At 39.7% G+C, this 24,008-nt stretch overlaps 1 protein-coding gene across 1 annotated transcript in view; it reads left to right on the top strand.

Moving 5' to 3' along the window:
* Window positions 1-24,008, top strand: part of LOC132383035 (ankyrin repeat and fibronectin type-III domain-containing protein 1-like) — a 214,250-nt gene that overhangs the window by 128,595 nt on the left and 61,647 nt on the right. Inside the window, exon 3 of the mRNA XM_059953740.1 lies at window positions 22,716-22,911. Coding sequence (XP_059809723.1) covers window positions 22,720-22,911 — 192 coding nt within the window. The 5' untranslated portion in view covers window positions 22,716-22,719. The remainder of the gene's footprint in view (window positions 1-22,715; window positions 22,912-24,008) is intronic.

Raw genomic sequence — 24,008 nt, 5'->3', positions numbered from 1 at the left:
GAACAACTACCATCAATATATCACCTGTGGAACCAGAGGAACTACTTCTACTCTCAGATTAAAGACCACACCTCCAGTGGTGAGGATCAAAAAAGTATGGTCAAAGGAAGCGGAGGAGCGATTACAACACTACTTTGAGTTGGTGAATTGGACAATATTCAGGGACTCATCTTCAAGTCTGAATGAATACACCACAGTTGTCACTGACTTCATCAAAACCTGTGTGGATGAGTGTGTGCTTTGAGTACATACACTGACATACCCAAATTAAACGCTATGGATGAACTAGAAGATTCGTAGTCTGCTGAAGGCTGATCTGTGGCAATCAAGACCATGATCCAGAACTATACAAGAAGTCCAGGGATGACCTATGGAAGGCTATTTTAAGGGTGAACAGCAATTCTGATTGAGGTTATAGACAATAGACAATAGGTGCAGAAGTAGACCATTCGGCCCCTCGAGTCTGCACCGCCATTCTGAGATCATGGCTGATCATTCACTATCAATACCCAGTCCCTGCCTTGTCCCCATATCCCTTGATTCCCCTATCCATCAGATATCTATCCAGCTCCTTCTTGAAAGCATCCAGAGAATTGGCCTCCACCGTCTTCTGAGGCAGTGCATTCCACACCTCCACAACTCTCTGGGAGAAGAAGCTCTTCCTCAACTCTGTTTTAAATAACTGACCTCTTATTCTCAATCCATGCCCTCTGGTACTCGACTCTCCCAACATCTGGAACATATTTCCTGCCTCAATCCTATCAAATCCTTTAATTATCTTAAACGTTTCAATCAGATCCCCTCTCAATCTCCTCAATTCCAGCGTGTACAAGCCCAATCTCTCCAATCTCTCTGCGTAAGACAGCCCTGCCATCCCAGGAATCAACCTAGTGAATCTACGCTGCACCCTCAATTGCCAGAATGTCCTTCCTTAAACCTGGAGACCAAAACTGTACACAATATTCCAGGTGTGGTCTCACCAGGGCCCTGTACAAATGCAAAAGAACATCCTTGCTCTTGTATTCAATTCCCCTTGTAACAAAGGCCAACATTCCATTTGCCCTCTTCACTGCCTGTTGCACTTGCTCATTCACCTTCATTGACTGGTGAACTAGGACTCCTAGGTCTCTTTGCATTTCTCCCTTACCTAACTCGACACCGTTCAGACAATACTCTGCCCTTTTGTTCCAGCTTCCAAAGTGGATAACTTCACATTTATTCACATTGAATGACATCTGCCAAGTATCTGCCCACTCACTCAGCCTATCCAAGTCTCCCTGTATTCTCCTAACGTCCTCTTCGCATGTCACACTGCCACCCAGTTTAGTATCGTCAGCAAACTTGCTGATATAGTTTTCAATGCCCTCATCTAAATCATTGACATAAATCGTAAAGAGCTGTGGTCCCAATACAGAGCCCTGTGGTACCCCACTAGTCACCTCCAGCCAGTCAGAAACACCCATTCACTGCTACCCTTTGCTTTCTATCTGCCAACCAGTTTTCTATCCATGTTGAAACCCTGCCCCCAATGCCATGAGCTCTGATTTTACTCACTGTTAGAGACAGAATCGGATGCACATCAGCTCTGGGAGGGTTTGCAGGCCATTACTTCCTAAAAAGGGCAACCTAACATCTTGAATGGCAGAAATGCATCACTCTCAGATGAGCTGAATGCCTTTTATTCATGCTTTGAAAGGGAGAATAAAACTACATCTATGAGAATCCTTGCAGCATCTGGCTCTGTCTTGGAGGCTGACATCAGAGCATCTTTCAAGAGGGTGAACCCTCGCAAGGCATCAGGTCCTAATGGTGTACTTGTTAGGGCTATGAAAACCTGTGCCAACCAATTGGCAGGAGCCTTCAAGGACATCTTCAATCTCTCACTGCTGCAGTTGGAGGTTTGCATCTGTTTCAAAAGGGTGACAATCATACCAGTCCCCAGGAAGAGCACAGTGAGCTACCTCAATGGTTATCACTCACTGGCACTCTTATCTACTGTGATGAAGTGCTTTGAGAGATTGGTCATGGCTAGAATCAAGGACCTAAGCAAAGACCTGGACCCACTGAATTTGCCTCTCGCCACAATAGATCTACTATGGATGCAATCTCACTAGCTCTCTATGGATTAGATCACCTGGATAATAGTAATACCCATGTCAAGCTTCTGTTTATTGACTACAGATCATTGTTCAATACCATCGTACCCTCAGTTATAATCAACAATCTCCAAACCCTGGGCCTCTGTAACTCCCTCTGCAACTGGATCCTTGACTTCCTCACCAAGAGACCACAGTCTGTACAGATCAGAAATAATATATTCTTCTCACTGACAATCGACACTGGCACATCTCAGGGATGCATGCTTAGCCCACTGCTCTACTCTGTCTACACCCACGACTGTGTGGTTAGGCACAGCTGAAACAGCATCTATAAATTAGTCAATGATACAATTATTGTTGGCAGAATTTCAGATGGTGATGAGGAGGCGTACAGGAGTGAGATAGATCAGTTGCCTGAGGTGTGTCGCAGCAACAACCTTGCTGTTGTAGATTTCAGGAAGAGTAAAGGTGAGCAGCTTCAAGTTCCTGGATGTCAACATCTCTGATGATTTATCTTGGCCCCAGCATATTAATGCAATTACATTGGAGGCATGACAGAGGCTATATTTCACTAGGAATTTGAGGAGAATTGGGATGTCACCAAAGACACTCATAAATTTCTACGGTGGAGAGCATTCTAACTGGTTGCAACACTACACAGGATCAGAAAAAGCTGCAGAAAGTTGTAAACTTTCCATTATGGGCAGTAGCCTCCCCAGCATCCAGAACACCTCAAAGGTGATGCCTCAAAAAGGCAGCATCCATTAATAAGGACCCTATCACCCAGGAAATGCCCTCTTCCCATGGCTACCATCAAGGAGGCGTTACAGGAGCTTGAAGACATGTACTTGATGTTTCATGAACTGCTTCTTCTCCTCTGATTTCTGAATGAACCCATGAACAGTTCTTCAGTATTTTTCCCTCTCTTTTTGTACTATTTACTTATAATATATGTATGTATCTCCACACTTACTGTAATTTATAATTTTTATTACTATGTATTACAGTGTATTGCTGCTGCAAAACAACAAATTTCACAACATTAAACCTGGTGATATTAAACCTGATTTTGTTAATTGTCTAAATCTGAGTCCTCATGTTACTGACCACCACCCTAATTGTTCACATCCTTTCAATCCCCAACTTGTGTTGCAGTCACATACCAATCATGGTCTTTAATACAATGCAAGTGGAACACACTCAGTTCTATTTGGGTTCTTGTTGGTTTTCAATTACTAGTAAAGTCTCAAGGACATTATATGTTTCTAGACTGTGGGAAATTGCACTGCTGAGATGGGCAGCTGCTGATCCCTGCAGTTTATGTACCTCAAGCAGCTGTAACAACGCTGAATAAAGCATAAGGCACAAGCCAAGTCAGACAGGACTCGGTATGAGACATTGCACATGAAACTTTCTGTCCTCCCCATCATTCTACAGATATTTACATATAGTAAAAATAGAAAATGCAGGAATTACTCAGCAGGTCAGGCACCATCTGTGACAAGGGAAACAGAGATCACATTTGAAAGCATTGATTTTCATTAAAACTGGAAAAGGTTAGAAATTTAAAGAGCAAACATGAGGAAATCTGCAGATGCTGGAAATTCAACAACACACAAAATCCTGGAAGAACACAGCATTTTGTAAAGGTTAGAAATTTAACTTTTCACAAGAGCAGTGAAAAAGACAATGGTTAAATGACAATATTGAAAACATGGGAGATAAAAGAAGAAATCAAGGGTGGGTGATGAGCAAATGCAAATAGCATCACAGAAATCACTGTTTGGAGTAATTGGAACAGTGGGATCTGGATGTAATGTCTAATCAAAAAAATCAGGCTTTGTTCCTTAAGCTTAAGAAGAACTTTATTGATACAGTGCTAATCGCAGGGATGTCAGTGTAGGAGTTTGGGCAGAGAAATAAAGTAAGACAGCTGTTAGCTCAAGGTTACATGTGCACCATGAATGGAAGTGGTCTGCAAAGTGAGCCATCAAGTGGTGCATCTGTTTCACAACTCCTGTGCTACCTGTGCAGAGTTGGCACGTTCTACCTGTAGCTGCATGGGTTTCCTTCGGGTGCCCTGTTTGCTCCTCATTTTCTCAAAGTTGTGCTGGTTGATGGGTTATTTAGCTACTATTAGTTACTTGTATTTCACAGAATTGGGGAAGGGGAATAAAAATAGACATATGTGAGTTAATAGTCTACAAGGAAATGCATAGGGCAGTGGGATTGATGGGAATACTTTAATAGCTGGCATAAACTCAGTAACCTCAAGAATGGCACAACCAGAAGTCCTGGCTGAATGCAGAGCTGCACCCCTATTAAAAGCCCAGGGCCCTGCTTTCAGGTCCAGTAATAGAACAACTCTCTGAGCAGCCAGGAGAAACCTCATCTTATGCATCAAGAAGGCAAAGACCACTAACATATTAAAAAGTTCAGGGACACCTGTCTAATAACGATCCCTGGCATATGTGGATGGGCTTCAAGGCCATTACTGAATGTGCAAGGAAAAGCAGCATCGACTGTACCAGTGACCCTGATGCTCTAAACAATTTTTGTGCACGCTTCAAGGCATGCAACACAATGTGCCAGTCATGAAAGCTACCCCCTCCCAGGTGAGCAGCTACTGTCTGTAACAGCAGTGGACATGAGAAGAAACCTGCAGAGAGTCAAACAACCTAAGGTGGATGGGTCTGACAACATCCCAGGCAGAGTATTCACAGAATGTGAATATTCACAGAATATTCTGTATTCACAGAATTCACAGCTCAATAACGTCTTCACAGACAGCTTAAAATTTCAGTCATCCAGGCTGCTGTCCCCACTTGCTTCAAATCAGTCACCATCCTCCTTGTACCAAAGAGCTCTCCAACTTCAGAACTACATGACTATTGCCCAGTGGCACTGAAGTCAATCATCATGAAGTGCTTTGAATAGCTAAAGCTCAACTGATTTTCCCTCCCCATTATCTTCACCATGGGTCTCCATGGGTTAAAATTGTACAAGGCATTGGTAAGGCCAAATTTGGAATATTGTGTACAGTTCTGGTCACCGAATTATAGGAAAGATATCAATAAATTAGAGAGAGCGCAGAGACGGTTTACTAGGATGTTACCTGGGTTTCAGCACTTAAGTTAGAGAAAGGTTGAACAAGTTAGATCTCTAGTCATTGGAGCGTAGAAGGTTGAGGGGGGATTTGATCGAGGTATTTAAAATTTTGAGAGGGATAGATAGAGTTGACGTGAATAGGCTGTTTCCATTGAGAGTAGGGGAGATTCAGACGAGAGGACACGATTTGAGAGTTAGGGGGCAGAAGTTTAAGGGAAACACGAGGGGGTATTTCTTTACTCAGAGAGTGATAGCTGTGTGGAATGAGCTTCCCGAAGAAGTAGTAGAGGCCAATTCAGTTGTGTCATTTAAGTTATGTCAATAAAATTGGATAGGTATATGGACAGAAAAGGAGTGGAGGGTTATGGGCTGAGTGCGGGTAGGTGGGACTGGGTGAGATTAAGAGTTCGGCACGGACTAGGAGGGCCAAGATGGCCTGTTTCCGTGCTGTGATTGTTATATGGTTATATGGTCTTCCCTCCACTCCCCCCCACCAACCGCCCCAGGACTGTGTGCTGAGTCCATTGCTCTACACTCTGCTCACACATGACTGTACAGCCAAGCATCTGAGCAATCACATCGCCAAGTTTACTGATGACACGACAGTGGTAGGGCTCATCGCCAACAATGATGAGAAGGCCTACAGGGAAGATAAGGAAGATTTTGAGGCCTGGTGCCAGGCAAATAACCTCTTCCTTAATGTCAATAAGACAATGGAGATGATTATTGACTTCAGGAGAACTTGCACCACTAACACCTACCTTTACATCGGTGGCACAGCAGTGGAAACTAAGCAATTTCAAACTCCTGGGAGTGCTCATCATCCACAACCTCTCGTGGTCCCAGAACACATCTTACACTGTCATGAAAGCTCATCAAGAGAGCTGGGCTTTGCATATCCATACTCACATCCTTCTATAGCTGTGCAGTAGAGAATATCCAAACATGCTGCATCACTGCATGGTACACAAGCTGTACCTTGGCTGACAGGACGGCTCTCCAAATGTAGTCAAAACTGCCCGATGCATTGCTGGCACGATCCTATCCACCATCAAGGATGTATATACAGAAAAGGGCCGGTGACATCATGAAGGATTCCATTCACCCTGTTCATGGACTATAAACTATCTTATGTATTATGTGTTTTTTAAATTATTATTATGTCCTTTATCTTTTGTGTTTTGATGCTGCATCAGACCCAGAGTAACAATTATTTCTTTCTGTTTACCCTTGAGTACAGAAAAAGACTTTAAACAATCTCTTTAAAGCTCTTGATCGGGACAAGTGACTTCTTCCTATGTTGTAATAAAATATGTAATACTTGAGAACTTTGAAAATCTACAACCCTTTTGCCTTTTGCACATTACTGATTTTCATCTCTACGTGAGTACCTTCCTACACCTGATAGCACAGAAATGGGCCCTTCGGCCTATCGTGTCCATGCCAACCATTAATTATCCTCCACACTAATTGCATTTAGCAAACATTTGGTCCTCAGCCTTCTCTGTTTTGGCAATTAAACTGCCATGTAGATACTAGTTAAATGTTATGTCTGTGTCCACATATACCCCAAGAAGAATATGACACTTTTGCTATGGGTAAACATTCTTTACTATCCATTCTATCTGTGTCTTTCATAATTTTATGTAAATCTATTAGTAACCCCCATAACCTCCTCTGTTCCAAGAAAATCAAGCCCAGTAGATTCTGTATCCCCTTGAAAGTATGGCAGCAATTCTGCACTGGCTAAACGATTTACCAGCATTGGCTATCCAAGGTTCACCAGTGGACATAAACTGGGTAAGGCATAATATATGCAAATCAGTTACTTAAGGATATTAAAGAAGAAAATGTAGCTGCTCAGAGAAAGACCACATTACAGGCAACAAAGAATTATGAAAAATGTATTTCAATTAGATATTTTAAATTTCATGCAAACTATGTAGCAAAAACACATCTGCACCTTTGTAAAAAAACAACTTAAGTATTTTCCTATCCTGGCATTAATCTCACACAAATTAATGAAAGAATTATGTTAATCCATATATAGAGAAGCATTAAAATACTCATAATTAGTTCTATCGGAAGTCCGTGTGTTTGCCCTTTAAGTAGCCTAGTTTTAGGTGAAACAAAGTTCATGAAAAAAATTTTCCGTGAGCAATTTAGAAACTACGTTTGTCAGACCAGTGAGGTTGCAAACCACACTCTAGACAGAACCAGGCAATGCATTTTTCTTCCTGCCACTTGTATTGCTCTCAAAAGTGTTGACAAAAGGTTTCAGGGTTGAAAGCTAAGAGGTGCAACAATGGCTGCAATTTCACTGTAATCTATGTTTAGCCTAGTTTCCATCAAACAGCACAATTTTTTCATCATTACAGGAAGAACTTTCTTAATTTAGTTATGGGTCTGCCTGTGATTTTTTTTTAGAACAGTAGGATAGCTTCAGGCTTCTGTACCTTGAGTTTGTAAACATGGTGAGAGGGCCTGCTGAGATTTCTCCTTTGACAAACAAGAGGAAAATCTCTGTAAAGAGTTTCTACAGAAGTTTCAGAAGAGGCCAGACTATTATGACAAAAATGACTATTAAAAAACAGTATTCAGCTGCATGCTCCCATACAAACAATAGATCCAGAGGATTATTAATTGAGCTAGAGGCACTGTACACTTCAAAGATTTGACTTTGGTGATGTTTAGCAAGGTATTGGTCATGACATAAAGTTCAAAGTCTTGCTAGATGATCTTCAATTGCCACTTTGGTGTCCAAATTTAACAACTCACCCAAATAAGGCCCTTTAGATAACACAGCATTCCCCAGAACTGCATTGCATTTGCATGCTAGTTCTCTGCACAATTCTCTGGAGTGGAACTTGAACTCATGAACCAGAAATGGGAGTACTGGATCTCTCCTTCTGAGCATTAGATACAATCTGTTATTTCCCTGTAGCCTCAGTCATTATGTTGAGAGAATTAATTCTTAATCTCATGATCTCAGCACAATATCCAGATTAACAGTAGTATTCTCATAACTGAGGGGTTGCTGCATTGTCAGAATTGAGGCTTTTTAAGACCAAATATGTGTGGTTTTACAAATGGAAACAAAAATACCATTGTCTGGTGGGAAAAGATCTGAGAATTATTCCAAGTATCCTGGAAACATTTACTGCCCTATGAAAACAGGCTGCTGCATTTCCCCACACAGGGCTTGCTTAACTGGACCTCTGGTTGTAAGCTTGTGAGAAGCAAAGGCCTGAAATTCTGTAGAATTCACTGTATTTCCATTGGGTGATTTTTCACTGACAAAACACGGTTTCATTTGGATTTCTGTGCATATACACTCAATGGCCGCTTTATTAGGTACAGGAGTACCTAATATAATAGCCACTGGGTGTATTTCTATCTGTTTGTGGTCTTCTGCTGCTGTAGCCTATCCACTGCATTAAGAGATGCTCTTCTGCACACCACTGTTGTAATGTTTGGTCATTTGAGTTACTGTTGTCTTTCTGTCAGTTTGAACCATTCTAGCCATTCTCCTCTGACTTTTCTCTTCAACAAGGCATTTTCACCCATATAACTGCCACTCACTGGATTCTTTTTGTGTTTTTCACACCATTCTCTGGAAACTCTAAGACTGTTTTGTTTGAAAATCCCAGGAGATTAGCAGTTTCTGAGATACTCCAGTCACACCACCTGGTGCCAATAATCATTCCACAGTCAAAGTCACTTAGATAACATTTCTTCCCTATTCTGATATTTGGTATGGACGGCATCTGAACCCCTTGTCATGTCTTCAAGCTTTTATTCACTCTGAGTTGCTGCCACAATATTTGCATTAATGAGCAGGTGTACCTAATGAAGTGGCCACCGATTGTAGATTTATATAACTTCTAGAAATGATCTGCTACAGCACAACAGAAGAAGGATTAATATTTATAATAAAATACTTGTCAACTGTGGTGTAGTTACCAAAAAGCAATTTACTTCTGACTATTACTCTTGAGCTGATTTGTATCTCCTCCTCAGGCTGTTCTCTAATTTAGACTAAATATACACATGGACCAACCACAACAAAGGAGTTTATGAGTGGAGCTGAATGCATTAGTTTATTCTAGAGTGGCACCAAGAGCATGTGTGAACATGCAGAGACATAGCCTGCCAATGTCAGCTGTCTGAACTGATTCAGAATTGTTGATGGACACAACAAGCTATAAAGTTGTATTTTTCTAAATGGAAACAGCTATTAAAAATAGCAGGAAAAGTTATGGAAAATTCACCACACCAACTGCAGTAAAATTTTGATAATCTAATTTGATAATCTGATAATCATTCAGAAATTGTAATGTCTGGCATCTAGCTCTTTGGTCCAAATTATGAGGCAGGAGTCCAGAGTACAAGCAGGAATGTAGCTGGATCCAGAGTCTAGAGTGTATCTGGAATATAAAGATTTGCCGTTAGGTCTGTTATTCAGAGTACTTGTATATTTCTGTTTTCTTTAAACTTACCAGGTTCACTGGAAAATGTATTGTTGAAGAGGATCAAACAAGGTGGGTTTGGGTATTAACAAGTTAGATCCAAAAGACCAAAAAAATCTGCTAATCCTGGGAGTGCTGGATTATTGAAATTTGATTTCATGATCACTTCATATGAAAAAATAATTTCATGGCAAAAAGGGCTCTAATTTGCCATTCAATGATTTCCACTGTTAACCTTGAAACCAAGAAAGTTACCACTTCATTACCTACCATGATTTTGCTAGATTTCCCTACTGTAGTCATATTAACAATATTAACAGGACTAGGCTGCTGTTCAACAGAAGCACTTTGTAGGCCACATATGTATTCCAGCATGCCACAAAGCAGCCAAGGTCACTGTAAACAAGCAAGCCTGTGAGAAGAGCAAGAGTGTGTAAAGAATTTAAGAATGTACTTTAGAAATGTTAGTGATTTGAGATAGAGATGTGGTTTAGGATAGTTTAACAGCAATGTTAATTCAGTACCATGTTTTAGAGATAAATTAGGGATGTTAGTTAAAGGTAAATCATACAACAGTGTCATGTGGTCAGTGAACAGAATGGTCAAGAATACACAGCACAAAGAAGCCCTGGCCCCATTAGTGGGTCAAAGTCAATTGTTTTTATGTAAGATGACCTTGGAGGCACAGGTTGAACTGTACTGGATACCAGACCTGCAGCAATAAAGTTGTTTCTGAAATGGTACAACAGTTCACGGGCATTTAATGACCAGAAATAAATATTGGTTTTTTTCAGTGATACCAACACACTGTCAATGAATATTAAAAAGTAGCAATAGTGTTGTAAACAGCAAAAGCAAAGTACTGGCTAAGATGGGGTCCTAATATAATAAAGCTGCAAATATATAACAGGAATTAATAGTTTAAGTCTGTGACCTCTCGTGGAACTGATTTTGGTCTGCCACACCTCCTCTCTTCACCAATTCTGCATCAACTTCCAAGTGTGTTTTTATTTTGTTTTATACAATACCTTTAACGTTGTAAAATGTCCCATCTGCTTCCTGAGAGCAATTTTCAACAGAAAGAGATGCTAAGACAGTTGATCATGAGCTTCAAGAAAATTAAATGAGTAGCAGGAATTTAATGGTGATGCGGACTTTCCAGAGCTGAGAGCCAAGGCAGCTCATGGAGCAGCCAGCTGAGATGCAGAGAAGGGAATACCAAAACATACTGATTAGATTATTTTTATGCAGGAACCTATAAGAAATCATTTTTGTTATTATTGTTGAGCTACACCACCTCCTAGCAGAACAATCCTATCAGTCCCGTTACCCTGCTCTTTCTCCATAACCCTGTGAATTATTCTCTCTTGTGTTTATTACACCATTTGGTTTTCTTTCCAGCACCCTAATAAGAGTTCCAGATCATAATCTCCTTCTTTGGCAGCTCCCCGGTCCAGGATGCCTTCTTTTTGGTCAGGTTTAGTGGGTTCTGAGTTGGCTATTGAGGTCCGTGAGGGAATCGCAAACCCTTCCCTAGAAGATGATTGATGGAGACAGGCAGGCAGGTGGATAGCGCCTGAGGTGGTGAGTTCTTCTAACTATTGACACAAGACTTCGAGACACCCCCAATGTATGTACTCCGAATATTGCAGATACATACTTCTTATGTAAAGGGATAACGTTTGCATACAATATTTCAGGTAAGATCTGCCATATGTAATTAGCTCTTGCAGCCAAGACTATCATACATTTGGCTTCCTAACTGTTTTCTATATCTAAAGTGATTCATGTGCAAGGATATCCTGGTCCCTCTGAACACCTAACACCTTTCAAACCCTCACCTAATCACTTAAAAATTATATCTCTTTTTTTCCCGTCAAAGTGGAAGATTTTATGTTTCTCCTCACTATGTTCCATCTGCTAATTACTTCTCCTGTCTATACCATTCTAGCATTTTTTTCTCTGCACCCTCCATAGGACCTTCCTAAAGTGTGTTGAGAGAATTGGACACAGTATTTCATTTGTTATCTAACTAGTATTTTGTTCAAGTCCAAAACTGAGATCCAGAACTGCTTTGTTGGTCATGACATTTATTGCTTCATGGATGTGGAGAGAATGTTTCCTACACTAAGGGAATCTTTGTTGGGAGGGCATAGCCTCAGTATACAAAGATGTCCCTTTAGAATGGAATGAGGAGGAATTTCTTTAGTCAGAAGGTGGTGAATCAATGGAATTCATTGCCACAGACGGCTGTGGAGGCCAAGTCATTGGTAATATTTAAAGAGGAGGTTGATAGGTTATTGATTGGTCAGGATGTCAAAGGTTACAGGGAAAAGGCAGGAGAATGGTGTTGAGAGGGATAATAAATCAGCCATGATGGATTGGCGGAACAGACTCTTTGAACAGAACAGCCTAATAATGCTCCTGTACCTTATGATCGTATTATTTTTATCCCAAACTGCACTTAAACATAAAGCAGCAAAAACTTACACTTCTTCTAGTCTGGTGCACTGCGTTCAATGCTCACAATGTGATTTCCTCTGGAGGACAATGGAGGACACTAAATGAAGATTGTTTTGTAGAACACCTCTAATCTGTCCACAGTGGCAACACTGAGATTCCAGTTTTCTGAATTAATTACTTTAATTCTCTTCTTGAATCATGCTCTGGCCTCTCAGTTTTCGGCCTTCTACACTGCTGCACCAGTGAAAAACACTATGTTGTCCAACCAGCTACATCTCAAACCCCAGGACCTGATGCTGACAATATTTTTAGAAAAACCTCTATTTTGACAGATGTGGGGGTAATTTTCTGTTTCAATTTGTTAAATTTTTAATTGTTTTGATATCATGAGGTTCTGACTGCTTGTTTTCAAACAATGCATTACTTTCTATATGGTCTACATATTGAGGCACTCATTGTCACCACTGTTCCCTCTCTGTAACTTAAAAAAAGACATGACTTCTCACTTCTCCTGTTCTAATAGAAGGCCCTTGATTCTTTAGGATGGATCTTTTTCTTTCCCATGGATACTGCCTGGTTTGCTGAGTTCTTCCAGCAATTTTTTTTTTAATCTCAGATTTGTAGCACTTGCAATATTTTTGACTGTAAAATTCTCCATTTTATTTAATGATCTGATTAAAGTGAAGCTGGATGAAATAATGAGTAAGGACACTTGTATGAATCAGAGCATAAATATGAAAAAATCAAATGGGCAAATGGTCTGCATGTGCACTGTACTGTATACCGTGGAGTCACACTGCATGAAAACAAGCCCAGCAGCACATAGAATCTCTGCTGAAGCACCCATTTACACTAATCCCATTCTGTTTTTCTCACGTTCCACTCAACTCCCCCTAAATGCTATCACTCACCTACACACTAGGAGTAATTTACAGCACTTTTACATTCTTTTGGAAGTGGGAAGAAACCAGAGCACTCAGAAGAAACCCACATTGTCACAGGGAGGGCATATAAACTGCACACAGTAGGCACCAGAGGTCAGGATGCCTGGGTTGTGAGACAGCAGCTCTCTGAGATACATCATTGTGCAGCCCATATCATGTAAACCTGGGTCTGGATTTATTTGTTCTTAAATCTATCAAACTGATATAAAAGTCCTGTTATGCCATAGCACCAAATTCTGACTGTCATAGCTGCTCAAGGCACAGAATTAGTCCAGATCACCAGCGGCTAACCTCAACAGTGAAACAAGCTCTGAAGCAAAGTTTCCTTCCGAGTGAATTGTCAATTAGTGCCGTGCAGAAAACCAACCCAACAGTCACCTATGTAATCAAGTAACTGTGGTGTTAGGAATTGTGGTTGATGATGGTTTGAATAAACATTTTTACATGTTTACTGACAGAAAGAATGTATATATGAGCTCCCAATCAATGTGCTCTTCCAGTCCCCAAACTTCTGTCCAATTAGTATTTAAACCTCAACCTTGTCTTTATTTGCCTATGCCCTAACCTTTGGAATTCTTTCCCTAATCTTCTCTACTTTCCTATGAGTTCTAGCTTAAGGTGCTTCTTCAAACTTAACCCTTTATCCAAGCTTTTGCTACTTGATCTCTGATTACTTCCTATTCTCTACAGCTTAGAAGAATGAGAGGAACTTACAATATTGTGACAGTTCAGTACCAAGGTCAGAGAATCAGAATAAGGGTGAGCTAATTTAAGACTGAAATGAGGAGAATTTTCTTCACACAAAGAGATGTCAGAGTTGAATAATGTTTCATGGAAGTAATCTGTATTGGAGAGTGGAACACTAATGAGCAGAATGTGGTCACTGTTATAATGCAGGAAATGTACAGCAACTTCCACAAACAGCAATGTAATGATATCTGATCATCTATAAAGATAATGTAATCACCAAGTATTTGAAGAAAGTTGCTTAGTCAGAGATTAATTAGAATGTAGAACTTGCCACTATCTTGTTTTGCTGAGACAAATAACATTGCTACTGTTTAAGGGGCAACTGATTAGCTCCATCTCCCAATGGGTGCTGACCAACTTTAACATATTCAACGTTTCAATAAAGAAATTTCCTTCCATGGTTTCAAATTCCTTGTTACTGTCATTGAAATTACCAGAAAATGTGCAAAGGAATCTAAATCTATTAATAGAATTACCAACAGGAAAAGGTTTGGAGGATATGTAAAACAGTTCAATGACCAAGATCAAAATGTAGTCCTGGAGGTAGAAGGCATGGCTGAGGTTTTACTGCAAAGCAAAAAGATGCTGCTGGACTCTCAACACAGGAGGATTAGTTGAGGAGAATAGTTGAGATCCTGAATGCTAAGCTTTGATGAAGGTGAAGTATCAGGATATATGGATATATCACCTACTTTGGGTAATTGAAATGGATGGAGAGGTAGCGGGTGAAATACAATTAGGAGTAATAGAAAGTGTTAAATTTTGATAGTAAAAATGAGAAGAGGCAATACAAGGTAGAAAGCAATATATGGTTTGTTTAAAGTTGTAGAATAGATTGAGAGGATAAGTTAAAAGGCATATTGGATCCTGGGCTTTTAGAGTAAGAGCAAGGTTGATCTGACTAACTTTTAGAACTAACTCTGGTTCAGCCATAGCCAGACCAATGTGTCCAGTTTCTGCAAATGTTTTGGAGAAACTGGCAGAAAGAATTTACTATAAAGATTCCAGTAATGAAGAACTTAAGTTGTATGGATAGATTGGAGAAAGGTTGGTTTTGATCCCATTGGAAATAGAGGAGGTTATGAGAGGATCTGATAGAGTTAGTTAAAACCTTAAAGAAACTCCCCAATGAGAAAATGATCACAAATAAAAGTGATTGGCAACTGTACCATATGTGGCATGAAGTAAAATTTCTTATGATTTATGAATGCAAAAGGGAATTGGAACAGTACCTCGAAGGAAATGCTTTGGTTAACTATAGAGAGGCCTCAGACTGATTGGATTATTTTTGTTTAGAATTAGTACAGACTTGATGGACTGAATGGTTTGCTTCCAAGTTGTAACCAGTCTGTAATTCTGTATCTGCAAAACTCTGGCATAATCTGCACTAATGCATTTGCCAACTCTTGCTGTTCTGATATTAGGTACTCCACTACTGATAATATCACCATCAGTTTTACAGGCCATAACTTTGGAATTAATTTCCTAAACCTTTCCTTCTCCCCATTCTTGTAAATTGCTTCTTTGGACAAGTTATTGGTCATCTGTCTTGATATATTTGGTGTTAACTTTGTTTGTTAAACACTTCCGTAAAATGCTTCAAGACAATTTACGGTGGAAAGCATACAGGCTTTTACTGCAGAAGGGTTGGTATTTAGAAATATGAAAATATTGGAACAGTTGTACAGAATACTGGTTAGGCCACAGCTGGAGTACCATCCAAAGTTTTAATCCTCTTTTGTATTTTCTCCAATGCTGGCATTGAAGGAAGTGCAAAAGAGGTTCACTGGATGAAAGGATTTTCACAATATTAGATCTGTAATCTTTGGAGTTTAATAGAAAGAGTTTATTTTATTGGAACAAATAAAATCCTGAGGGGACATGACAGGATGGACTTTGAAATGTTTCCACTGGTAGGGGAGTCTCAAACAAGGGGAGATAGTTACAAGATTGGAGGCAAAAGGAATGTCCTTTCACAAATGATTGTGGAAGCTAGATCATTGGGGATATTTAAGAAGGAAGCAGATACATTTTTGAATAGCAAGGAAACTAAGGGCTATGGCACAATAGAAGTGAAGCCCTGGGCAGATCAACATGATTATATTGAAAGGTGAGGCAAGTTTGAGGGGCTGTGGCCTATTCCTGCATCTGTTTTCTTATTGTGTAATTCATGTTTCATACAGTGACCAAGTTTCAGTTGGATGTTACATAATCTCTCTGTGTTGTCTAATATCTATGAGGGCAGTCTGTGTCTGAGAGCAGGGCACACAGCTCAGGTACTCATTAAAAGTAATTACTTTTATCTACACCTCCACAAAACACAGTGGGAGTTGACAGCTGCAAAGTATTGTTTAACAAAATGTAGGAAATTCTCTCAAATTGAATTGCTAATGTACCACTGACCATTATGCACCATTTCATAAAAATGCAAATGCTAAAACTCTCCAGTAAAACACTTATCAGATCAGATGGCATCTGTGGGCAAACAAAGTTGGCACTTCAGGTTGCAGATCCTTCACCAGAACTGGAAAAATTAGAAAATAAGTTATTTTCAGGTTGGAGAGAGTTCGGGAGAGAAAGGAGAAATGAGTATTTCTGATAGCACACCATTCCCTCTGTTCAGTCAATATTCTGTTGTCCAACTAATGAATGTTGGATGTTTTCCTTAATTCTTCTCAGCAGCAATGGTATCACTCAGTGTTTGCACTCTCATTTGTGGATTCAGAGAATTCAGCATAAAATATTTGGCAGCATCACACTACAATACTGAAGAAATGTAATACCCATATTTTGGACTTCCAAATGTAGCACTTAAAATACTAAGGAGTAACTTACTTAATCAAGAGGAGGAACTTTCATTGGCAACTGAAAATGTAAAAAAATGAAGATGCTAGAAATCTGAAATTAAATATAAAATGTTGGAAGCAGTTAGCATCTGATGTAACCTACTTATTGATGTTTCCAGCACTTTTGTTTCTGAATTGTCCCTGGTGTTCTAGAGTGCATTTACAAATTCTAAATGTCAGGTTGTTTAGCTCTCTGCTCTTTGTGTGACCTTGCTGCTTTGTTTCCCAATATCACAACAATGAACAAGAGGAGATTAATGCCGTCAACTTTCATTAGCATTTCTTGAGCTTGTGCTTTCGACCTGTACAGGTATTTTCTTCACATACTGAACTGCCCTGTTAATAAACTATTTTAGTTAACTGATTTAATTATGTGGTTCATAGAATAATAATCCCAGGTTAAAATTATATTTTTATATTAATTTGCCCTTGTAATCATCTCAATTACACAAGAATGCATCAAATGAAAGGTAAAATAGGGTGTTCAGTTTATGTAAAAATATTAAGGGTGGTTTTGCATAGGAAAAATACTTTCTCTTGGTTATTTGTGTGTACTGATGCATACATATGGTTCTGAACCTGTTATTTGTGACAACAGAAGAATGAGTAATATTTATGTAAATATTCTGGTTAGCCGAGGTAGAATTACCTGTATAGTGAAAGAAGTTCAGTATTAATGCAGAGCTGATATATATCTCAACAGTGACTTGCACGTCAGCAACTCTAGTCATGGCTAATTCTGCACCGCAGCTAAGTCAAAAACCAAAGATTAAAGTACTATATACTTCTGGAGTAGCACTGACAGCGAGTGTAGACATAAAAGGACAAAGCCTGCAAATGTCGTTAATGGGAAGTGACTCAGCGCTGGATACAAATAGCAAGTTGCTCACTGTTTCAGCAAAGAGAAACATGCGTTTAGAAATTCCTGCATACTAATTATATTACTGAACTGGTAGTCCACAGGGCCTGGATCCAGAGATGTGATTCTAGCTTCCAACATGGCATCAGAAATAATTATATTCAATGAATTAATTAATTTAAATGTTTTAACAAAGTAATCTCAGTAATGGTGAAAAAGGTGCTTAGCACATTGGCTTTCGTCTGTCTGGGCACTGAGTGTCGGAGATAGGACATTGTAATGTAGTTGTAAAAGTTGTTGGTGAGGCTACCTTTGGTGTTATAATTTAGTCACCCTGTTGTAAGAAAGATGTAGTTAAACTAAAAAGAGTGCAAGCAACATCCCTTTTAAAAATTCTTCATTTATAGGGACGTTTCCTAAACTTGAAGGAGAAATCATACTTTACTTTATTGTCACCAAACAATTGATACTAGAACATACAATCATCACAATGATATTTGATTCTGTGTTTTGCGCTCCCTGAAGTACAAATCGAAGTAAATATAATAAAAAATTTAATTATGAATCATAATTAGAAAATAGAAAAGGGAAAGTAAGGTAGTGCAAGTCAGGTCCGGATATTTGGAAGGTACAGCCCAGATCTGGGTCAGGATCTATTCAGCAGTCTTATCGCAGTTGGAAAGAAGCTGTTCCCAAATCTGGCCGTACAAATCTTCATGCTCGTAGAGAAGAACAGCAGAGAAATAGGCCCTTCAGCCAATTTAGTCCATGCCGAAACCACTTAAACTGCCTACTTCCAATGACCTGCTTCGGGACCATCTTCCTCCATGTCCCTACTCTCCATGTACCTATCCAAACTTGCCTTAAACATTGAAATCAAGCTCGTATGGACCACTTGTTCTGGCAGCTTATTCCACACTCTCACAACCCTCTTAGTGAAGAAGTTTCCCCTCATGTTCCCTTAAACTTCTCACCTTTCACCCTTAAGCCATGACCTCTGGTTGCAGTTCCATCCAACCTCAGTGGAAAAAGACTGCTTGCATTTACCTTATCTATACCCCTCATAATTTTGTATACCTCTATCAAATCTCCTCTCAATCTTCTACATTCTAAAGAATGCAGTCCTAACCTATTCAATCTTTCCTTGTAACTCAGGTCTTCCAGACCCAGCAACATCTTTGTAAATGTTCTCTGCATTCTTTCACAAACAAGAGAAAATCTGCAGATGCTGAAAATTCAAGCAAAACACACAAAATGCTGGAGGAACTCGGCAGGCCAGGCAGCATCTACAGAAAAGAGAACAGTCGAAATTTCGAGCCAAAACTCTTAGGCAGGACTAGAGAAAAAAAGCCTGAGGAGTAGATTTTAAAAGTGGGGGAGGGGAGAGAGAAACATCAGGTAAGAGGTGAAACCTGGGATGGGAGGGAAGAAGTAAAGAGCTGAAAAGTTGATTGGTGAGATGAGGTGAGAGAGGGAAAAGGGGATGGGGGTGGATGGAGTTGGGGGCCATTATTGGAAGTTGAAGAAATCGATATTCACGCCTTCAGGTTGGAGGCTAATTGATGTTCATGTCATCAGGTGGGAGGCTACCACCCCACCAGCCTTTGCATCCAGCACATAATTCTCCAAAACCTCCGCCACCTCCAACGGAATCCCACCACCAATGCATCTCACCCTTCCCCCCCTCCCCCCAACCTTTCTGCATTCTGCAGGGATCACTCCTTACATGACTCCCTTGTCTGTTCGTCCCTCCCACTGATCTCCCTCCTGGCACTTACCCTCGCAGGCAGAACAAGTGCTACACCTGCCCCTACACCTCCTACCTCACTACCATCCAGGGCCCTAAACAGACCTTCCAGGTGAGGCGACACTTCACCTGTAAATCTGTTGGGATCATTAACTGTGTTTGGTGCTCCCAGTGTGCCTTCCTGTACATTGGTGAGACCTGACATAGATTGGAAGACCACTTTGCTGAGCATCTACGCTCCATCAGCCAAAACAAGCAGGATCTCCCAGTGGCCACCCATTTTAATTCCACTTCCCATTTCCATTCTGATATGTCCATTCATGGCCTCCTCCACTGTCGTGATGAGGCCACACTTAGGTTGGAGGAATAACACCTTATGTTCCATTTGGGTAGCCTCCAACCTGATGGCAAGAACATCGATTTCTCAAACTTCTAGTAATGACCCCCAACCCTGCCCCCCTTCTCCATTTCCTATCCCCTATTCCTTCTCTCACTTCATCTCACCAATCAACTACCCAGCTTTTTACTCCATCCCTCCTCTTCCATGTTTCACCTATCACCTGCTGGTTCTCTTCCCACCACCCCCCTTTTAAAGTTACGCCTCGGCTTTTTTTCTCCAGTTCTGCAGAAGGGTTTCAGCCTGAAATATTGACAGTACTTTTTTCCATATGTAGATGCTGCCTGGCTTGCCGAGTTCCTCCAGCATTTTAGGTGTGTTGCTCTGCACTCTTTCAACCTTGTTTATATCTTTCCTGTAGATAGGTGACCATGATGCTCCAAATTAGGCTTCATCAATATCTTGTACAACTTCAACATAACATCCCATTCCAGAGGTTTGCCAGGCTAGGTCTTTATTCTTTGGAATATAGGAATCTCTTATAGAAATGTTTAAAATTAAAAGGTGGATGATTAAAACTATTTTCCCCAGGATAAGGGCAACTAAAATTAGAGGACATGGATTTAGGGTGAGAGGGGAAGCATTTAAAAGACACCTAAAGGGCAGTTTTTTTCGCACAGAAGGTGGCAAGTACATGGAAAGAACTACAAAAGTGGTGAGGCAGGTACAGTGGTATCATTTAAGAAGCACTTGGATAGGTACATGGAGGGGTGAGACTTAGAAGGATATGGGCTGAACCCAGGAAATTGGGACTAGCTAAGTGGACATGGAGGTCAGTGTGGACTGACTGGGTTGAAGGGCCTATATCTCTATCGTATTGCTCTATTACTCTAATGATGAGCATGTAACTGCTAGATTGTAAAAAAAAAACATCTTATTCACTAACATGCTTTAATAAAGGAAAACTTCTGAACCTGTATACATCCCTATGCACACAATAATATGTTTACTCTTGATTGTCCTTTGAAATGTCCTGGCAATCTATTCAGATCAAAACATTAAATCAAAATTAGAATAAAAGCAGACCAACCAAAATCAATTGGATAATTAATTTAAAACAACAATGTTTGTCCCCACTCTTGTTGCTGTAAGAAAATGTTGCTAATAGACATCAGGGAACTGGTATCTAAACTGGTAAAATTATACCATGGTTTGGTCAAGCAATAGTTTAATATGAAAGCAGAAAATGGAGGCAGGGAACTCTCAAAAGGTCAGATCATGTCTGTGGAGAGAGAAATGGAGCACATCTCAATATACAGGGTGGCACCACACTGCAATATTGATGAATTTTACACCCATCTGTGGATGGTATTTTTAAATGTGGCTCTTAAAGTTCTAAGGAATTTGTTAAACAAGTGCAGGGATTTTTCCTTGTAATCATTTTAGATCAAAGACCCTTTCACATAATTGGGAAAGTGAGAAGAGTTCATCTTAAAATGCAAAGAGGATAGTGGAGTGATGAGTAGAAAAAGGGAGCATTAGTGAAGCCAGTGTTGTAGTGGATTATCAGTTGTTGGAGGTCATGATTATTTCATCATCATCTTAACTCCACATAGTCACAGGGAAATATTCAAATACCAAATGAAATGTTCAAATACCACTCAAGCAGCACCAGAGGTTTGGATCAAACTGGGATCAAGCCTGGATCACTGAAGGCTGCCAGCTGCTGTGCCAGCTCTTGGCTGAGAAATCCCACTAGCCCACTATTTTCCCTTGCCTTGCAAATTATTTCCCTTGTCCCTATTCAGTTCCCTTTTGAATATCCTGAATCATTCTATTGCCATAACTCTTAAGCAGTGAGAACCAGGCCATTATCACTCTTCACATTAAGAAATTTTTCTTCACATTCTCCCTGCACTTTTGCCCATCACTTCCAAACTGTGTTCCCTAATCATTAAACTACAATCCAAAGGAAATAGTGTCACTCTGTCCACCATCATAAACTGTTGTGATCTTTTGCAGCTCTATGAAATCCCCTCTAAAACCTCTTTACAGCAAGGAAAGTGACCCTAGTTTCTACAGTCTGACCTTGTATTTGAGATTCCCAATCCTTAGATCCACCGAGAAGGAGTTATGTAGAGTGAAGACCTAAAATCAATGATAGGGAGGGAGAGTTATTTTTCAACAAGGTACACAATCATTACCTTAGTCTGCCCAACCGCCCAATATCAATTTAACTTGGTAATCAAATGCTCACACACTATTTCATATGAAATCCCTGCTTGGACTCACAAATGGGACTCAAATGCAGATACAGGGAAGACATAATTCCATGCCTGAAAAAACAAACAGTAAGGAATGACATCCAGTACCTTTATCAACTAGGTTAAGTAGTTTTTGTCTTTGTTATTAGCAGGTAATATTCACAATAGTTTGGAAATCAGATACAGAGGACAGGGTGGTGTAGCAATTGGTGACCATATTAGATACAATATTCCAATCATGGTACAACCTGTGGTTCATAAGCATTCAACATAATCTCTAAGCATCTATTTAAGCTCCATGCATCTATTTAGAAACCCCAAGGTACCATCTGCTTTTCTAACTATGTCTCATCACATCTTGGCACTTTCAAAGAATCATGCACAAATATACCCTGGTACTTATGTCATCACACATTTTTAGAACTGTATCATTTGGTCATTTCAGTGTTAAAATTTATCTACCATTTAATTATCTATTTTGGAGCTCCTCACTATTGACTATACTTCAAAGTTAGGTTTCATCTAGAAATTTAGAAGTTTTACCATACATGCCAACTCAATATCACCATGTGTCAAAAAAAAAGTGGTCCTAGGTAAAATGCATATACTATCCTCCAGGTTCAGAAAAAATAATTTTTGTCCATAAATCATTTCTTAATATTCATGCTGCCTTTAAACTTTTTATTCCTTGAGTTTCAATATTGGCACAAGAGAGAAAGATAATAGGGAAAGAGGAGAAGCCACAAAATAAGTAAAATTTTTGAACAAATTATATTTTTCCTGCATTAATATTTAACAAGCTTTTTTTTTTAAAATCCGTCCTTCCCAGGTGTATGCTGAGTAAAATGACACAACCGATCAGGGAACCTCTCCAGAGGAGGAAGTCACTGGGACCCATGTCCCCAAATGCTGCCAAGCGACTCTACCGTAACCTGTCCTTCAGGTTAAAGGGTAGTTCCAGCTCAGAGGAAGGCTGCCTCATCAAAAAAATTGAAAAGGAAAGAAGCAAGAAATCTTCATCAATGGTATGAGTTATGTTATTGTGTTGGCCCATCAGTAGATCATTTACCTGGTGGAAGTCAGAAATTATTTCTGAAAATAAATATGGATTCTTGTCAATTAATTTCCTTGTACCATTACAGATTCTTACTGTAATATGAAATGCCATGTATATTATTAACAAGTATTTAGAGCTTATAAATGGTCTGTGCAGTTCAATAAATCAATGGCCATGTTTAAAGTCCACTGTCTTTAGATTAGTAAATTCTACAAAATCTTGTTCCTTTAAATCTCAAATCTATAAAATGACAAAGATGGCAAACCAAGGAACCAAAAATAACAGACTGCATCGTGTTGACCTATTTTCTAAACAACTAAGCAAGATTTTAGCTTTACTTGTCAATGCTGTGTATGGATCAGTTCACAACAAATGCAGAGGTGCTGACAACTCTGCTTTGCAATAACCCCAAAATATGTAATTACCCTGTAATTTCCAGTATAATATTACCTCAATATACCGCTATTGAACTCACGCAGCACAGTAGTAGCCTATGCGGTAAAATAGCACAAAACTATGACTCACTTATGAGTAAAATATCCCCGCAGTGTGAGTCATAGTACATGGGTGAAGGATTCTGCAATGGTGTCAATCAGACGACCTGTTTTACTATAATGCAATCTTTTCTGTTACTATAGAAACGAATCATAGCCAGATTTTCCTGCCTTCTTTCCATATGTTGACATGGTGAGTTAGGTAAGTAACAATAATTGGTAGAAAATTTAGCAGAAAGGAGTCAAGAACTTCAGAGGTCTCTTCAATATTAGTGATGGTAAGGGGAACTTTATGGGGTCAGTAACCCTTGGCAGATTTTCAGAGGGAATTCTGTGTATCAGTACTTATTGGCAACAGTTAAAAGGAAATCTTTCAGTGAGTTCTTGGCAATAGTGGTTCTGAGTGAACACAACAGTAATGCTGCATTGAACTCTTCACTGTTACCAGTGAAGGTTTAAAGGTAGCTTTGTGAGGCTGGCACTCCTTCAGAGTGAATCTAAGCAATAAGCTAAATGGGAATAGTGGGTCAGTTCTTAAATAATCATCCAAAAGAAGCCTGAAACACAGAGG

This window comes from Hypanus sabinus, chromosome 29 (assembly GCF_030144855.1).
Source record: "Hypanus sabinus isolate sHypSab1 chromosome 29, sHypSab1.hap1, whole genome shotgun sequence".
NCBI classification, from domain to species: domain Eukaryota; kingdom Metazoa; phylum Chordata; class Chondrichthyes; order Myliobatiformes; family Dasyatidae; genus Hypanus; species Hypanus sabinus.
Note: the sequence above shows the minus strand (reverse complement) of the source record. Positions and strands in the feature narration are given on the sequence as shown.